The sequence below is a fragment of the Squalius cephalus genome, assembly GCF_949319135.1.
Source record: "Squalius cephalus genome assembly, chromosome: 19".
Classification (NCBI taxonomy): Eukaryota; Metazoa; Chordata; class Actinopteri; order Cypriniformes; family Leuciscidae; genus Squalius; species Squalius cephalus.
Genome location: NC_137140.1, coordinates 22,536,740 through 22,555,969, shown reverse-complemented (window position 1 = coordinate 22,555,969; position 19,230 = coordinate 22,536,740). Strand labels below are relative to the sequence as shown.

Below are 19,230 nucleotides of genomic sequence, written 5' to 3'. Positions count from 1 at the left end.
TGCTCAGATTTCCAAAGAGTATAATTACGCCTCACATTTTTTACCCTATGAGCCATTAACTTGTTATTTGTCAATCAAAAACGAGTCTCGCTCTCTCTATATGCAATTAAAGAACGATTAAAATATGAACGGTATGAAAATGTTGCCTCGATGAGACGTAACATGAGTAGAGTAGCAAGTCAACCTGAAGGCTATGATGTGAGAAATTCAGCGAGAGAATTAATTTCAAATTTCCATTCTAATGTGTCCTCATTTCCCATATACACATGCACAAATACTGTACACTAACTTTAAACTGACAGAACTTAAAATTCGGTCTTCAACAAACCTTCAATGAAAGAAAAAAAACCCCACTGTCTCTTTTTCATGTAATAAAAGTGAATATGAAACATTTTTGGTGCTTGTTTGTCATCTGAGCTTGATATCTGTATCTCTTTACTTGAATTATATGGAAAACACTGGCAAAGACATTATTCAAACCTCCTTTTGTGTTACAGGTTTGTAACGACAAAGGTGATGCCTAAAATTTCTTTTAGGCACCAAAGTTTAAGCTTATATCACCTCACATGAGTATGGCTGCTCCATTCGAAAGCTCTTTATTCTGACACTGAAATGGCATGACTAAATTGCTTCTCAAACACAATACAATACTGTTTTTGATAGGTAATTGCAGAAGGAGAACACCCACGGACAGGGAAATAAGGCTTCCTCAGGGCTGCACATAAGTACACATGGAGTGTTTGATTTTGGACATGAGACTGAGAGTGCCGATATTCTGCTGTGAGAGCAGAAAGAAGGCCGAAACTCAGTCCATTATGATTCCCTCTTTCTTTTTACTTTCATTCATTTGTATTTCCCCCCTTCTTTAATTATTTCCTTTTCTGTCCCCTACCGTGTGCAGTCAGGATTAACTGTGATTTAAGTCTACTTGTGCACTTTACCTAGAGTAATCAAAAGTGAAAGGAGTAATTTGTCTCAAATCACAGCTTAAAAGAAACCAGACAAAAAGGTTAAAAAACCAAAAAACAATAGGAGTTCTTGAAGCGGGATGGACTGGGTGACTAAGGGCAAGTTATGTGCATGATTGCTTGAATGCACATAAACACGCACGCACGCCCACCCACTCATACACATACACACGCACGCAGTGGTCATGTTCTGTTTAAATGAGGGGGCAGTTGCCTGAGGGCCTCTCTGTAAAGTGAAAATGACTGCCTAGTTAGCTTAGCATGCTAACAGTCTGACAACTCTTGTCTTTATAAGGCTAAGACACTTTCCTGCTTCAGCAAAGACATTTAAATAATCCAAGAAAACATTTCTGTGCTCTTATATATGTTCTACATCTATTTGTAATGTTAGGAACACAGTGATTTTCAAAGACAGCATCTGCACCTCAATTTATCCGCCCTGTCAGTCTAAACCTCATGCTGTGGCCATTTTGTGCCCAGCAGTAGCTGTATGGCAGTAATTCTGTCAGGAACATTATAGGAACATTCCACTTTTTATTTTTTACTAAATATGGAAAAGATCCACTTAAATACTTTGCGTCCACTTGAAATCTCTTCCGATGGACATAAAGCATAGGTGATTTGCACCTACATGACACATTACAACTCTTTAAATTTGTCATCACTTTTGCTTAAAGCTACACTGTGTGATTTTTACCCCCATCTAGTGGTGAAATTGTATATGACTACCCAGTGAATATTTGTTTCTGTTCCTCTCAATTCCGAGGGCGTTTTAACTCCTACGGTGGCCGTATTATTCCAAGATTAACATGGCTTCCAGTTATCGACTTCGTCCATGACAATAATAAACAATACGTCTAAAATGAATAAAACTACAGGACAGATGTCAGGAGGTAAACGTCACCCTTGGAATCGGCTATCCCAGCATAATCAGATTAGGCTAACGTTACAATGTGTACAAAGTAAAAGCAATTAAAAATAACTAAAATTTACAGTGTCCTTTTTTTTATATAGCTTAAAAAATTGCGCCTTTAAAACTATTCATCACCTGTGATCCGTCGCAGCACAGATTTATGTTACAAGGTAAACAATACTTTTTCACCATTGACGCGAGGATGAAGTTATACTAGAGGTCGATCTGGCGTTATGCACAACCATGCTATGGTTAGACAAGCAACTATAAAACTTCGAATTTACACAAATGAATTACAACAGGCTGAATTACCTGTCGAGAAGAAAGCAGGCAACCTCGGCGTCCGTTTTAAAATCTTTTCTCCTCATGAGCTCTTTCCATCTGGGAAAAGTTACTCCAATATTGACTATGGTCTTTCTGATTTGTCTGTCACGTTGACGTTTTAATTCTCTCTTTCAAATGTGAGTACGCACGCACACACATACACACATACACACACACACACCACACTATCTTTCAAATATGCCGGAGAGTAATCTCCCCCTCGCATTCGTCACGGTGTCACTGAGTGAAAAACGCAAAAGGCGAAGCTCGAATTTACAGGTATGTCCCTCTTTGGCTAATGAACTTTCAAGATGGACGGGCAACATGGCGACCGACATTCGAACCCCTCACCCGTATGTACTTTCAATGGCAGATTATAAACTTAAGAGAATACTTTATTACTTGAAAGAAGTAAATATACATTAATGAGCACATATATTTTTGAAAAAACTAAGTGTTTTTTGCTAAGAATCAACTAAAAAAGTTACACAGTGTAGCTTTAAAACAATGACTGTAGTAAAGATATCTTAGTTTATAGTTCAGTCAAAAATGAAAATTCTGCCATCATATACTCACCCTCATGTCGTCCCAAACTTGTATGACTCTCTTTTGTTGAACACAAAATAAGTTATGTCTTTTTTGTTTTTTTGTCTATACAATGGAATTCAGTGGGTGTTTATTTCAGTCAAATAATTCAAAAGATCTTTTGCGTTCTTCAAAAGAAAAACTTGATTGTATAATTTTCATTTTTTGGTGAACTATTGCTTTAAGCATTATCATTCCCGCTAGTTAGTGCCGGACCTCCCCATTCTACAGAAATCAAGATATAAAATGCAATACAAAATGCTCCTGATATGCATCCATTTACATTTAGATGCTATTTTGATTTAATTTCAATTTTAATTTGAGTTCATTTAATTTAAATAATTAAATCAGACAAGACCTCAGGGAATATATGCATTTCATTTTGAAAACCCAATCTCTTAGTTTAATACTTACCTTATAAAGCTACTATATATAATTACTACATATAAATACAATCATTTCTATGTATACATATACGTATATTATATATAAAAATGAAGATTACTTGTAAGCTACAGCTATGCTAGTTACAGAACTAATTGTTCAAGATAAACAAGCTGCTCTTTTTGTTCTCCCTCGAACTGGTTGTCAATTTAAATTCTATGCATTTATTATCTCGTCTAATGCGGAGCTGAGTCAATCAAGCGCTGATTAAAATGAAGCGGTCATGACTAATTTTCTTTTTTAAATATTTCAGTGGAAAAGTTTCTTCCACTCTGCCATGGACATAAGATGCATTAGTATTCAGGCAATCACATGCGCACTTCTCACTAAATCCACCGACACAATGGAAACAGAAAGCCGAGAGAAAATGGCACATTACAATGGCTCCATTTTAACAAGCAATTGTCTTCCACTCTAAATGAAATATTTATTTGGGTTGTTTGTTATGTTTACACTAAAACAATGAGAGGGTCTCGACTAAGGTAAAACAGTTCCTCTCTATGTCTCGGTTTCTATTTCTAGACGTCTGCATTCTTTATAGTCGTGTTTCCAAGAACTATGTTTATTTCGACTATATTTTGTTTCATCTTATGTCCTAGTTTGCCTAAGCTGTTGTAAATACAAAATGTCAACTCTGGGATTTGGATAATCCTGTTAAGATTTGTATTGTTCTCCAAATTAAATAATACAAAATGCAATTCTATGCAACCCATGTATCTACAGCTGAACCTAGTGTGTCTCACGAGTACACATTTGCATTTTCCCTGCACATTTAGAATTTAATGACGAGCCGTATTGAACGCAATGATGAGCAACGGACGACAACGTAGCACTTATGGGAAGCACAAGATTTTCCAAGCTTCATTACCACTTCAGTCGTCGAACACTCAGCATTTACCATCAACCATCATCTCTCACGTCTGCTCTCAAGAAGAAAAGAAGTTTGCGAGAGCAAATAATCTCTGTGATGGAAGAGATGGTTTATGAAGAGCTTGAAGTAAAATACAAATTAAAAGACTAATACAGCCGCCTCCTTTTCATCATGATTGACAAACGAGAGCAATGGGATTATTTCTCATCTCTGATCTCTTGTCAAGCTTTTGTCAGGGCTTTTCAGGCGACTGAGAGGCTGGTGAATTTGATAACCCTGGCTCTGACATTTTCAGCCTTCTAAAGCCCCAAGAGCAATCATCTCTGCTGACATTTGGAAAGGATACCAGGGTTACCTTTTTTTAACTGTGAGAAACCACAATCACAGACAAAGGAATTTTGTCCTTAACCCTGTGATTCAGACTCTTTTCCCTGAGCCCTGCCAGCCTTTTATTGTTCCCATTGTTTATCGCTGCATGGCTTAGATTGTGTGTGAATGTGTGTGTCTGTGTGAGAACATGCGTATAAAGGCTTAGAGCTCTTACCTGTTGGGTAGCGCTCAATGACTGGCAGATCATCCACCTGCAAGGTGGCGTTACCACCACTTCTCGTAAAGCGAACTATGTGGTACTTTCCATCATTTACAAACTTTGAGGTTTCTTCAATGTTTATGTCATCGGTGCCCACATTGAACACCACTCTGATATTGCCTTTTTCCTGTAAAAACAGAGAGAGAGAAAGGAAAAGAGAAAGAAAGAAGAGGAATTTAAGATTCTATCACAGTCATTCTGTTCTGATTCGCTTCGCCAAAATAAAGCCGTGGAGTTATATTCTCTGCCTTATTTTAGCACATGAAGATCACACTTAATGAACATCATTCTGTGTTTGCAACCTTTTGGAAGACAATTTTTGATTATTAATAAAGGCCCTCATATAAAGAGGCAGCTATACTCTATCTTAACTGGCAGGATAACAGATGTTCCAAATTTATTGAGGACCAAACAAGGTGATAGTTTATCAGACTGTGCACAATTTCTCCTGACAGCACAATGCATCAGAAAGATTTACCACCACTTTACTACCATTCACCAGCAAAAGGCGGCATTCATATTTAATAACAAAAATATATATTACATGAAGGAAATTAATAGTAACAAAGCAACTGATAATAATTAGTGAGGATACAGTGAGGAAAAAAAGTATTTGAACACCCTGCTATTTTGCAAGTTCTCCCACTTGGAAATCATGGAGGGGTCTGAAATTGTCATCGTAGGTGCATGTCCACTGTGAGAGACATAATCTAAAAAATGAAAAGAATCACAATATATGATTTTTTAACTATTTAATTGTATGATACAGCTGCAAATAAGTATTTGAACACCTGTCTATCAGCTAGAATTCTGACCCTCAAAGACCTGTTAGTCTGCCTTTAAAATGTCCACCTCCACTCCATTTATTATCCTAAATTAGATTAACCTGTTTGAGGTCGTTAGCTGCATAAAGACACCTGTCCACCCCATACAATCAGTAAGAATCCAACTACTAACATGGCCAAGACCAAAGAGCTGTCCAAAGACACTAGAGACAAAATTGTACACCTCCACAAGGCTGGAAAGGGCTACGGGGAAATTGCCAAGCAGCTTGGTGAAAAAAGGTCCACTGTTGGAGCAATCATTAGAAAATGGAAGAAGCTAAACATGACTGTCAATCTCCCTCGGACTGGGGCTCCATGCAAGATCTCACCTCGTGGGGTCTCAATGATCCTAAGAAAGGTGAGAAATCAGCCCAGAACTACACGGGAGGAGCTGGTCAATGACCTGAAAAGAGCTGGGACCACCGTTTCCAAGGTTACTGTTGGTAATACACTAAGACGTCATGGTTTGAAATCATGCATGGCACGGAAGGTTCCCCTGCTTAAACCAGCACATGTCAAGGCCCGTCTTAAATTTGCCAATGACCATTTGGATGATCCAGAGGAGTCATGGGAGAAAGTCATGTGGTCAGATGAGACCAAAATATAACTTTTTGGTCATAATTCCACTAAACGTGTTTGGAGGAAGAAGAATGATGAGTACCATCCCAAGAACACCATCCCTACTGTGAAGCATGGGGGTGGTAGCATCATGCTTTGGGGGTGTTTTTCTGCACATGGGACAGGGCGACTGGATGACCGGGGCCATGTATTGCGAGATTTTGGGGAACAACCTCCTTCCCGCAGATAGAGCATTGAAGATGGGTCGAGGCTGGGTCTTCCAACATGACAATGACCCGAAGCACACAGCCAGGATAACCAAGGAGTGGCTCTGTAAGAAGCATATCAAGGTTCTGGCGTGGCCTAGCCAGTCTCCAGACCTAAACCCAATAGAGAATCTTTGGAGGAAGCTCAAACTCTGTGTTTCTCAGCGACAGCCCAGAAACCTGACTGATCTAGAGAAGATCTGTGTGGAGGAATGGGCCAAAATCCCTCCTGCAGTGTGTGCAAACCTGGTGAAAAACTACAGGAAACATTTGACCTCTGTAATTGCAAACAAAGGCTACTGTACCAAATATTAACATTGATTTTCTCAGGTGTTCAAATACTTATTTGCAGCTGTATCATACAAATAAATAGTTAAAAAATCATACATTGTGATTTATGGATTTTTTTTTTTAGATTATGTCTCTCACAGTGGACATGCACCTACGATGACAATTTCAGACCCCTCCATGATTTCTAAGTGGGAGAACTTGAACTATTTTCCTCACTGTATATATGTTATGTCTGTGTACATTAAGAGAATGCAATGATTTTGGTTCATACATTTGGTGAATATTATATTAAATCCAATTTAGTATGTCTTATTGCATCAGCTATGTGATATGCAAGTGATAATGTACAGTCAGCGACTCATTATGACAAAATAAATCCTGACAGTTTGATTAGGACACCATTGCACAGAGGGAGGGTATTGTTTCATCCTGAAGTAATTTATTTCACATTAATGACTGGCTGACTGTACACTATCCTGCTCATTACATGATTACTTACCAATTTAAGAAATAAATGGACATCAAATATTGATTTTAGCTGAAATGATTTAATCACATGAGAAGAAAGGAAACACTGAGTGATATGAGAGACAGACTGTAGCTGATGGCCGGTGCAATGTACTGATTATACAAAAACATTATATGGATTTTTTTGGTTTGTAGAATATTGAGGTCAAAAATGTTTAATAAATGACCGCTAAACTGTATAACTGCCTGTTGTTTATATCCTGAATAGCTATGCAAGTTTCATGTCTCTCTTAACACCCGTGTCCTATTTCTTTTCACATCGTAAAATAATTTAAACTCAATCTCTTTTGAATCAGTCCTTCAGTGTGATACAAAACTCCTCACACAAAAACGCTTTCTGTGGGGTTCTGATTTCATATATATATATATATATATATATATATCTATATATGTATATATATATATATATATATATATATATATATATATAAAACATTGCACATGGAAAGACTCACATGCCATTTTGGGGAAAAGAATATTACCAGCAGCAATCTGTAATTTTAAAGGGGGTGGCATGACTGCTGCAGATGTCAAAATAAAATTTACTGTGTCACACATTAAGCCTTGTAAACTAAATAATACTAGTTTTTCATTCCCGTTCATGTTCAAAAGTTTTGCAACAAGCCTGCAGGCAGATAACATAATCGAATCATAGGAAATCACAGGAAAAAAATAACCTTATAAGATTTTTTCCCCCTTTAAATCAGCGCCTCAAGGCAATATGCTGGTCATACAGAATAATGTGTGACAGTCTCAGTGAAACGGAATCTAATCTGTATTCTGATGCAGCGCTTGTCATTTTCTGTGTAAATTCTCATCAATGCATGTTGCTGTCTTATTAATGCGAGCAGTGAGAGTGAAATCACTCTGTGTGCTTCACATTCACACCACTAGATGGCCTCAATCCTTAATGGTTTCCTATTTGATGCAGCTCAGTGGGTGGGATTCACTTTTGCTAATTACAATAAAATGTATTCATGTGCAAACAATCTCTTCTCATGGAAGCACTTGCTTATAATAATAACTCGATCCACGGTGCTCGTCTTATATAAAACAGTAACCATGCCCACTCTGTGCTCTGCTTGATGACCTATGTGCCTACATGCACTACTTAGTTAACAAAAAACTTGTTGCAAACTTGTTATGAAAGGTATTACAAGCCTTAACATGAGCGCAGATAATTGTGAAAATGGTTGTTTGACAAATTTACGACAGATGGAAGCCATTAGCTTAAAAACACTGAAATAGTCTGCTGTGGGAACGTGTGGTCCTTCCGATTGATTGGTTGCAGATTGCAAAAGCTACATGTGGCATTTGAAAATAATGAAATGAAGTGTGTGTGAGAAGATCCCTCTGCGAATTCCCCTAATTCACACCTATCTGCAGGAAGAGAGCTAGCAGAGGACAAATCGCAACACCAGACTTCATTATACCCTCCCAGGAGATGTGTGTTTTTGTCTGGATACTCTCAAGCTCTCTTTTTCTGTCACACACACACACACACACACACACGTTATCATCTCCAGCTGGGCCGAAGCTGGATGTTTCTTCCGCCTCTCACACCCCATAATGAAGACAGACTCTGCCCGTTAGCCCTATCCTCTTCCCATCACCGGGAACAATGGGGCAGCGTCTCCTTCACCCTCCTCTGTGCTCTCTAACAGTGTTTCTCCAGGGCCAATCTCTCCCTCCCTGCCCATCTTTTCAGCTTTGTGGTCAGAGAAGTGATGTGAGAGCTTGGCCTGCACTCCAACGGGCTGTGACACTCCACGCCCCATTCTAATTGGAGAATGACCTCTCTTTCACCCTTCCGGTAGCTGACCTCGTCCTTCATTCGGGGTTCGGTGGCTGGCCAACAGCAAGAGTGGCAGGCCTTTTGAAAACTCGTAAATGACAGAGTTGAATCATAGGGGGAACATATACATGCTAATAAAGTCTGTAAGCAAGGCCTAAAATTAAAACTCGCCAAGCCCCAAATGTGGGTAAAAATCGGCATTGGTGAGTATTGAATTCTAACAATGATATAAGTACATGAACAAGTTGATGGGCCAGTGCTGCATCGTCACGAATGTTTGAGCCTTGCCAATTTAAATATTACAACGCTGTGCAAGAAGATGCGAAAAGGAACTCAATTTTTTTAGTGCACAAACATCCAAAGCGCACGCCCAGAAAGCCATGTCTCATACAGTGTGCGAATTGAGCTCTCTTTCACGTCTTCTTGCGCTTGAACGGACAAATTCACACAAAATTATGAAAAAAACAAAAAACAAAACATGCTTGTCTCGGCTAGTATTCTAGTAAACATGGTCAGTTATGGCGAATGTAAGTGAATGTAAACATCCGAGAAAGACAACGCATGTTTACAGTATCAGTATTTTGGATCAGACCATTGCAGACGGCTTCTTCCAGCAATCTTAAAGTGGGCATGGTTTAAAAGAGACACCCTACGTCCTACATTCAGTCTCGGGTGTAATAATGTCCCAGTTTCACAGAATTTTCTGTTTAAAAAAAAAAAGAAAGAAGGCGGCTCTATTATGAATGCCTCAGGGGCTAAACATACGGGAGGGGAAAGCAAAATTGAGCCGTGACACCAAATCCCAGATTACCACAGAATAACAAATGTTTTGGGTGATGTGCTCAGGATTCTGTGTTCACTAAACGATCCCTAAAGCGAGCGAAGGATGAGGTGTCATTTAAAAGGAGGGCCCAGTTCCACACCACTGCATCTCAGCTGTCCCTGTCCGTCTCCAGCTTCGTGTCACCTCTCCACTGTGGCCTGCAGTGCTGCTCTAAATATAAAGAACTAATACAACTGGATTCTCATTAGACTCAATGGGGGTTGTTATAGCAACACAGTTCTCTAGAGTTCTCTCGTTTCGTGTAGGCAATTAGGTGACAACCACGGAGCCATCCTGATTGACAGAGCATTTCATCTACACCAGAACTGTGATGATCTCCCCTCGCCAGACACAAAATAATCTAGTTGTTCTGAACTTGAGAATATGGATGTAAAAAATAAATTAGAAATAGTATAGAGGAGTAGGTTTCTCGTGCTGCTAAATATACTTTATATATATATATATATATATTTATACTTACCAAATATTTGTTTCATTACTTAAGGCAGGACACCACAGGTGAATAGGGTAAAAGAAATAAATTAGAAGTAGTTTAGGGAATAGTAGGTGTATGCTAAATATACTTTAGATATACAGTACTTACCAAATATTTATTTTATAACTTAAGACAAGACACTGTAGGTGAATAAGGTAAAAATGTAATACTTTTACTTCCCCAGTCACGGTATTAAGGCAATATATTCTGTATTAAAGGTATTCTGAAATATAATGTTTAAATATGCAAAGGATGTATTATCTAATTAAAAATGCACTAATATGCATTCATTTCCAGAACAGAAATTTGTCATTTGATAAAGCTAGGTTCAAAATTCTGGTTTCATTTTGTTGACATATTAAAGTTTTTTTTTTTTTTTTTTGGATATCTGTTTTCATTCACTCCATAAATCAGAAAATACTGTCAACAGCCAGGAAAAAAATAGCTTTCACCATATTTTTAGGAATAAAATGTTACAGTATATAAATCAGGCAAATGATATTTGAACAAAACATTCGGAATGTAGATAGGACTAAAACTGGAAAATTTGATGCAAGTGCTACTGAAGTGGAGATTTCTGGCTCAGTGCACTAGAAAAAAATATTTTTAAGGAAACAATTTATAGGATATGTATAGTAACTGAAATCTACAGATGCAAATAGATAAAGTGTAATAAAATTAACACTTAAATGCGTATCATATTTTGGATGTTTTCTTTCCACTGAAAGAAGACAAGTTATTGGAAGCGAAATAGCCCAAAATCTCAAAAACAATGGTTTTGCCTGTAATATCTTGCCTTAAAGTGATGGTTCACCCCAAAATCAAAATTCTTCATCATTTCATTCATCATTTACCCTCATGCCATTCTAAAGCTACTTGAAGAAGATATTTTGGAGAATGAACTGTTTCCAAATCAACCCCAGTGACTTCAAAATAACTTCTTTTGTGTCCCACAAAGAAAGTGCAGGTGCAGTTACAGGTTTGGAACGACATCAGGGCGAGTTAATAATGACAGAAATTTCATTTTTGGGTGAACTATCCCTTTAAGCTCTAAATAAATCAATGAAATAATTGTGATAAAGGCAAAAAGTTCCTTCAAGAGGAGCCAAATAAACACACAAAGGGTCGAGGCGGTTGCTCCGGAAACCTGGAGGACAGAAGAGCCACTAATGATGTGTCTTATTTAGGAAAAGGTGCAGGCAGAAGCTTATGGAGTATGACGGAGTGTGTGTGCCACAGCGGGGATGCTGATCTGCCATGGCATTCAGCTTAAATGAGCTGGTGCATCCAGGAAACCTCAGCCACTTTACATAAAGAGCCTCTCAGTAATGCTCAAGCTAATACCAAGGGAATGCGTTTAATTGGATAGAACACCCAGACATGCAATATACGCTCTCATAAATAACTTGTGTTTGATATTAGATCAAAATATCACACCGTGTGTGACACGCTTCGGAGTGCATGTGCCCTTCTGTTTAAGTACTGCAGGTTTGGTGAAACAGATAAATTTGTTGTGTCCGCAGAATAATTCCACTTTGGCAAGCAGTTCTTGTTGTTTCACCCCCTCCTCCTCTCTTTCTTTGTCTCTCTCTCTCTCTCTCTCGCTGTAGCGTTCGTTCGCTCGCTCTCACAATCTCTCTTTATCTTCTGGTAAGGGCTGGTTCTGGTGAGATCATGAATCTTTTTGGCAGCAGAGAATTCTTTTCCAAGTTAAAAACTGAAAATAGCACTCTGTCCTAGTTCCTCTCGAACCTGAAAACCACATGCACTCTATGGGCGTTGTCTACACAAGCCATCCAAGAAGTCACGCATATTGTCTCCCTACTGCAGTTACGAGTTCCCGAGGAAAAAAACAAAAAAAAAAACGAATACAAACGGCGGCCTGAATGCAATATCTCTCGCAGACAATATCATTTCATATTACAATCGACAAATACAAGGCGTACTGAAGTGCTGCTATTTTTGTAGTGATTCTTGTCAACCCGTCACTGGTCTTCAATGGTAACACGTTCTTTCATGCGTTGACTCTAATCTGAAGATAAAAGCGTGGTAAACATTTTTTTTTAAATGCAAAATGAACGAGTGGGTTGAGTTTGTCACAAAGAGAGCGTTTAAAAGAACACCTGTCTTTTTTTATTTTGATGAATAAATTTAAATATTCGGCTTTTACTTCTGCTGCCATCTGTCTGCTCATCCTTTCAGATACTAAAGATAGCAAAGTCACAGTTTGCCATATGGCGCACTTATTCAAGAAAAAATGGCTGACGAAGACCAAATATTAAATCGTCTGTGGCCAGTCAAACTGTTCTCCACGCCACTCGTAAATTGCATAATGACCTGGCGTATAGTTTGACGGTATGTAAAAATGACAGCGTGCATGAATGACTTGTACTCAAATTATACGGGTAAGTGGATGGAGGAAATAAGTGTCGTTGGGTTTCGACGGAGAAGCAAAATGGCATTTTTCCAAAGCACTGGCTGTTTCCATCTAAGCTGCTGGGTGGAGACAGGCTTAGTCTGCACTGACGGTATGAGGTCAACAGACACTTTGCTGTCACTCAGAGCCATGTCACACGTCACTCATGTCTGACCAGGTATGTCCTGCCCACTCAGACACAATTGAAGCAGAAAATCAGCATCTGTCACTCTCTTTCACTTTCACCTTCATCCAAATGCGAGTGTGTGTGCGTGCATTTGTGTAAGCATATGAGTCTCTTTGGCTGCCCGGAGTCATTTTGACTGGAGACATCTAATATATATATTAATACATCTAATATATACATCTCTCTCTAAGTATATATGATTCATTTACATATTCATTTTCAATTACCTCATTTTAAAGGTACGATTCGCCCGAAAATGAAAATTATTTTACCTTCAGTGGAACACAAAAGGTGCATTTTTTTTAATAATATCCTGGCTGTTCTTTTCACAAATTAAAATGAATGGGGACTAGGTCTGTAAAGCAGCAAAAGCAGTAAAACAACAAAAAGCACCATACTCATATCATGAACCCGCTATATTCCAAGTCTTCTCATGCCAAACTTTAGATTTGTTTGATGATTAGACTGAATTTTAAGTTGTAATAACACTGATCTTCTCTTCTTCTGAAGCCTTAAAATGCACTACATAAACTTACGCTTCAGATTTGCTATCACAGGAATGGATTTCATTTTAAAATATATTAAAATACGCTTGTTGATAAATTGTAATAATATTTCATTGTATGAATGCAGCCTTGGTGAGCATAAGATACTTCTTTCAAAAATATTATACAATTATATAAAACCTCAAACTTTTGAATGTTAGTTTCATTCGAACTATTCGAATGAACTATAAAAATGGCACATTGATGCTATATCTTTATTAGTTCTCTCATCACATGACCAAATGTCTATGGAGGTAATGATGAAACAGAGATGGTGATATTATATGGCTCCAAAACACTAAGAATATAGCACACAAGTCACATGGACCATTTTCATGATCATTTTGTGGTGATTTCTTCTTATCGCTTTGTGCATCACGGTAGCAAGAAAGTCTCAAAACAGAGTGAGTAAAATGACAATATTCAATTTTGGGTGAATTATCCTTTACACATGGTCACTTTGCCTGTTATCGCTGACATCTCAGCACAGGTGCTCTCTGAAGGCTGTTTATATTCACCTCCTTTCTCTCCTTCCCTCACACACATTCTCTATCCCCTTGTCAGTACTACCGTTCACACCTCTGTACCTCTCACTGCTGAGTTAGCTGTGATTGTCACCATTCTTCAATTGGACTGATGTGCTCATTAGACTGCCCACACGCTCACACACTCTTTTGGCATGGAGAGTGTGAGAGGTCAGAAAGTGCTAATGATTTGGTCAAACCCCAGGGGTATAATCACTTGGCTTTGACTCGTTTACAGTCATCATCCATTTCTCCTTCACTCCTGTCCTGCTTGGCGCCTTGCATGGCTGCCACAAATGGCCGGGCCGTCCGCAGGGCATTTGGCCATGGGTTCGAGCAGCTGGCAAGCTCATTTTGAGCAGAAGAAATGTATTTAATAGGCCATTACCCCTTAAAATGCAACATTATGGTGAGTGAAAGAATGCATACGAATGTTTTCTTTTTCTGTACAGTGCCTGTCTCACCATTCCTTACAGTTCTCGCTCTCCGTCTAGTTATTTCTCTCTCTCTCTGCATGAGCAAGTGGCTCAATGATTTGGGGTGAACGATGACTAATGATAATCCCCGGTGATGGTGATATGATGAGATTTAAATGAACTCTGTCACAAGTGTTTAGGGTCATAAGCAGAAACGGGGCGTGGGGGGAGGGACGCCACTGTCTGTTTGAAAAATCAGGACATCAAGGGCCGCTCGTTAACATGGTCAATGATCCTAAGTTAATTCACTTTCAGAAAGGCAGTCTCTGGATAATGATATCCTTCCCAGTCTACAGACAGGTTTATCAAAACATTCCGTTACATCACCGAACAGTCTCGCCATTAATGTCAATACTGACATGCTTAATCTAGTCAGTGACTAAATATAATTAACGGAAATGGAAGGGAAGATCTTTCCCCCCCCCTGTTAATTATGGGGTAAAAATGATACTGGATATCTGTAATGATTTCAACTGCTTTATAGACGGTTAGCGATGTAGGTACAGCTAATTTACCCTCCTACACAACGCTGATTCATTTAGTAAATACCTTTTATGCTGGCTTAGCAGTCATCAGTCCAACAAGCATCAAAAATGGCAGACTTAGCACTGCAGAGACTTCACCAGTCACACATTAGAATTAGCCTAGATATCCACCGCTAATCGCATCAAAACATTAAGGGCCTTTAATTTGCTCATAAACATTCCCTGCCATCCCTATGCCAAAAAACCATATATCAGTCATGGATGCCTGATTAATTGTCATGCCAATATATGGAAATATATAATCTGTGATAATCTTAATTACATGCATTATGTAAAGTGTTACATATCTTGGCCTTACGCAACTCCGGCAAGCTCATTTTAAGACACATTTTCCGAAGACATCATCACTACCTACCACCTTTAATTCCCAAGCTAATATCTGAGCTGAAATGCGAAGAACACTATGTTCCAAGTACATGAGAAGGTAAATCCTAACCACAGTCTACAGGGCATCTGATATCATGCTTGCGCTCGGAGCTCCTGTGACGTCTGCTGATCGATAATGCAAAATTAAGTTTTGCAAACCAAACTTACTGTTAATACTTCAGATTTGGTGTATTAAAGAAAAATTTTATAGGTACCAGGAATTTAAATTCTGTAATTTATTCACCCTCATGTCCTTTCAAACCTGATTTTCTTTCTTCGGCGAAACACAAAAGCAGAACTTTTAAAAAATGTGCTGGACGCACCATGCAATTAAAAAATGATGAGGATTGGAGCTTTTCGGCTCCATAAAAACACACCACAAACATGGTATTTTTGTCCATTTGTGTGTTATTTTGGAGCTTGACAGCACTAGCCATTAATCTACTTTCATTCATTATATCGAATATATTAGCCAGGATATGCTTAAAAATTTCTTCATACCAATTTGGAAAGACATGAGGAGAGTAAATAACGACAGAGTTTTCATTTTCAGCCGAACTGTTCCTTTAAAGGAAAGTGTGAAGTACATCGGGGCATTGCAGCACTGTAGCTGAAGTCTTCTATAGACAGCAGCATCGAGGGCTCAGCTGGAGAAATCATTACCTCACCTTGATCGCAACGCATTTGTTGAGACAGTCGTGCAACAGTCACGCCATGATGCCACCCCTGAGAGAGAGAGCTCATTCTTCTGGGAATCAAGTTTGTGATTACAGCAGGAGTGGGCGTAAAAAAAAAAAAAAAAATAGAACGAACGAAAAATAAATAAATAAAAAACATACATAACTCTTCGAAGCTCAGTGCCAAACACTTTCCTGTCCCCCTTGCCTCCACCTCCTCCACCTCCCACTCCTCCAGCACAGCATGTCATAGGAAATGCGGGTTCTATCAAATAGCATCCTTTGAGCAAGCGTTGGTAGAGCCTTCTATTCTGAACATTATACAGATTTTATTCATGAGGGCGGTCTGAGGCGCTGGAACTTTCTAAAACAGACCAGCACTTTGAGTGTCGGAGGAGGCGTAGAACACTATGATTACCCTAATGATCATTCACAGGGTTCTTCGGGAGCACGGCGCTTGGAAAATTTCTACTCTGGGGTTTGTGTGAGAATGAATGAACACCAGGTATTCTCAGGAGAGTCTGTGTAGGTTTAAGCAAGTTCAAACAGTGGGGACTAAAGTCTGAGATCGTATTGGAAATCTGTGATTTTTTTCATTTAACTCTTTACCCGCCATTGACGAGTTATCTCGTCTTTTATGAGAAAAAGCCTCCCCGTCACTGATGAGTTTTTATTGGTTTACGTTTTATCACTGTTATACGGTAGGGGGCGCTATTACGCCTCTCCTGAATGAGTACAGTATCTCCAGATAAAAACACAGGCAAAGAAGAAACAGAAACGAGCAATCTCATATGTAAGCAGATGCATATGAAAAATAAAAAAAAATCATCAACATGAAGTGGTTAGGTCTGTGCAAGATGAACTCAATCTACTCCACCTATGTTTTGCTCATTGTACATTGTATCTGATCCATACGTAGTCTTTGACAAAAATGGGATTTTCTCAGCTTTTTGCTCAAAATGTTGCTATTTTTTTATGAAACTTACCCACATTCAAGTGTTTATAAAAAAAAATGCATGAAGCTAGAATAAAACGGAGGCTCTGTTCTTTCTTTTGATATATTGCATGTTCAGATATTCATACAACCAAATATGGGCCATGCCATTTTTTCGTGAAAATGACCAAAAACGCTGGCGGCGGCTGGCAACTTTAAAACAAAAATGCTGGCGGGGAAAGAATTAAACCAGGAAATAAAGTTTAAACGTTTGATTTTTTTTTTAAAGCAAAAAATTAGGACTCAAGATTCTGCAGTATTTCTTGGTCTAAACGAGTACATTTGTGGCACTGATCGTGCGACTCTTTGTACAAACAATCAGATGTTCTTTCAGCTCACTGGATAATTCTCCAATCATGCTGGATAACACGATCATCAGGTTTGACACAGACTTGAGGAATTCATGCAGCTCATTGCTGTTGTGTTAAAGCGAAAGGAGTTTGTACTAAATACTAAGAATCTATTCAATTCAAATTTCCCTTAAATTGCTATGCTGATGATATATTTCATAATGAAAAAACTGTATTAAATTAGTAAAACAGATGCATTTTCACTTGTGTTCTCAGACTTTGTGACCCAACTAAAAGTGTTTGTTTGTGTAAGACTCACAATCTGAAGCTGCAGGTAGTCTCCCAGGCCAGAAGAGCTGTCCACCCTAACCAGCACTGCATCCTTCTGCTGAGTGCTAAACCCGACAGCCAGTCGGTCAGCTCGTGTGCTCGGTCTGTCGTTGGGCGGCCATGTGTACACAATGAGCCCTCCATCACGTCCGAATATGTATGTGGTTCCCGCTGCAGAATGAGAAAGAGAGAGGAACAGAATATTAAGTGTAAGAACATCAAAGTAAGTGGGAAAACTATTTCCATTTCGCATGTGTGTGCGTGCGTATGCGCGGCTCTGCTCCATTACACAAAGCGCGGGAGTATCTTGATGAACCCATCAGAGTGCCAGACAGCCCCTGCTGGTCCCTGATTGGCTAAATTATAGCCCTTATGTGACCCTCGGTACGCTGATGTCACCAGGAGCACCTGTGTCTGCTGAAGCACGAGCTAAACAGAGTCACTCTTGCTACAACCACTCAACGCCCCATCCGAGCCCTGTGCTGATTGAGCTGATTACACCCGCCAACACACCGGACAATCAATCCAGCCTCACGGCCCCCAGCCCAGTGCCTACTTCTGCATGCATTTATTCTGCAGAAGGTGGGCAAACACGGCATGGACTAGACAGCTATTCCTGCTCAGCGAGACGCATGCTAATGCCTGACGGAGCTAATTACAGTGTCAGAAGCAGGTAGCTTACTGTGAGCGGGGTCACTGTGATTCAACGCCTGCAGGAAGGTTTCTCGGATAAATCGGCGTCGCTTTTTTGCATGGAGAGATAGAGAAATTGTTCTAATGGAGTTGATCTCATTAACTGGCGGACTGCGCCAGCTCTTTTGATCAGGCGTGACTTCAATAGCAAAACGGGCGAAAGTGCTTCTACTGTGGCAGGTGTAGTCGGGGTAATGTTCGCAGAGCAAAGAGCTCATCAACCTCAAGATAACAGCCTCGGGAGATGCGAGACGCACTTCAACACTCACTCTCCGAGGAGTGTGACTGCTGCGCTTCTGAGCTCCAGATGCAGATAAGACGGGTGGCGAAGCAGCACGGGGAAAAAAACCCAGAGGAGGCCGGAGCTCTCAGAAGAGCGAGACGCCCCGAGTTAAAGTGCTGAGAGTGGTTTCAGAAGAGCTGGGTTATTTCCTGGCACGTTTCTCTATTTGCAGAGCCGTGCTCATTAGCTCCGCTCTCCGTGATTTTTACCAGCGGGCTCTCGTCAGCCCCCTTGACCGCATCTCAATGAGACTGTTTCACACCGTGTCAGCGATCGGCCTGACCCCCTCCAAAAACAACACCCTTGGGGCAGGCACATTCGCTGACACGGGTACACAAATGTTCACAAACGCACACAGATTCATGCGCGAACTAACGCCCGGTTAGTGACGACTCCCTTGACGGGCTTGTTCGAAACGCAGGGAAATGAGCTCTGCTCATTAGCGGGGCTCAGATGGTTGAACTTCACACACACATATGCACACAGGCCATCATAGATGTGAAGCGGATAGGGAGAGCGAATGGATGAGATTTAGGCTCTGTTGAAATCTGTTTCGTGCAAACCGCTACGGCTGCCTGCCTCATATCTGTCGCTCAGTATGGCGGCAATTCGCAGCTGTGGGTGAGTGA

The 19,230-nt window shown here is 39.7% G+C and overlaps 1 protein-coding gene across 33 annotated transcripts in view; it reads right to left on the bottom strand.

Annotated features, from left to right (window-relative positions):
* The window catches only part of nrxn1a (neurexin 1a), a 177,195-nt gene that overhangs the window by 23,598 nt on the left and 134,367 nt on the right, over window positions 1–19,230 (bottom strand). For all 33 annotated transcript variants that reach the window (XM_079850567.1, XM_079850578.1, XM_079850579.1 and 30 more), the window contains 2 exons: window positions 17,615–17,796; window positions 4,650–4,821 (listed from right to left, as the gene is read on the bottom strand). In XM_079850567.1, coding sequence (XP_079706693.1) covers window positions 4,650–4,821; window positions 17,615–17,796 — 354 coding nt within the window. The remainder of the gene's footprint in view (window positions 1–4,649; window positions 4,822–17,614; window positions 17,797–19,230) is intronic.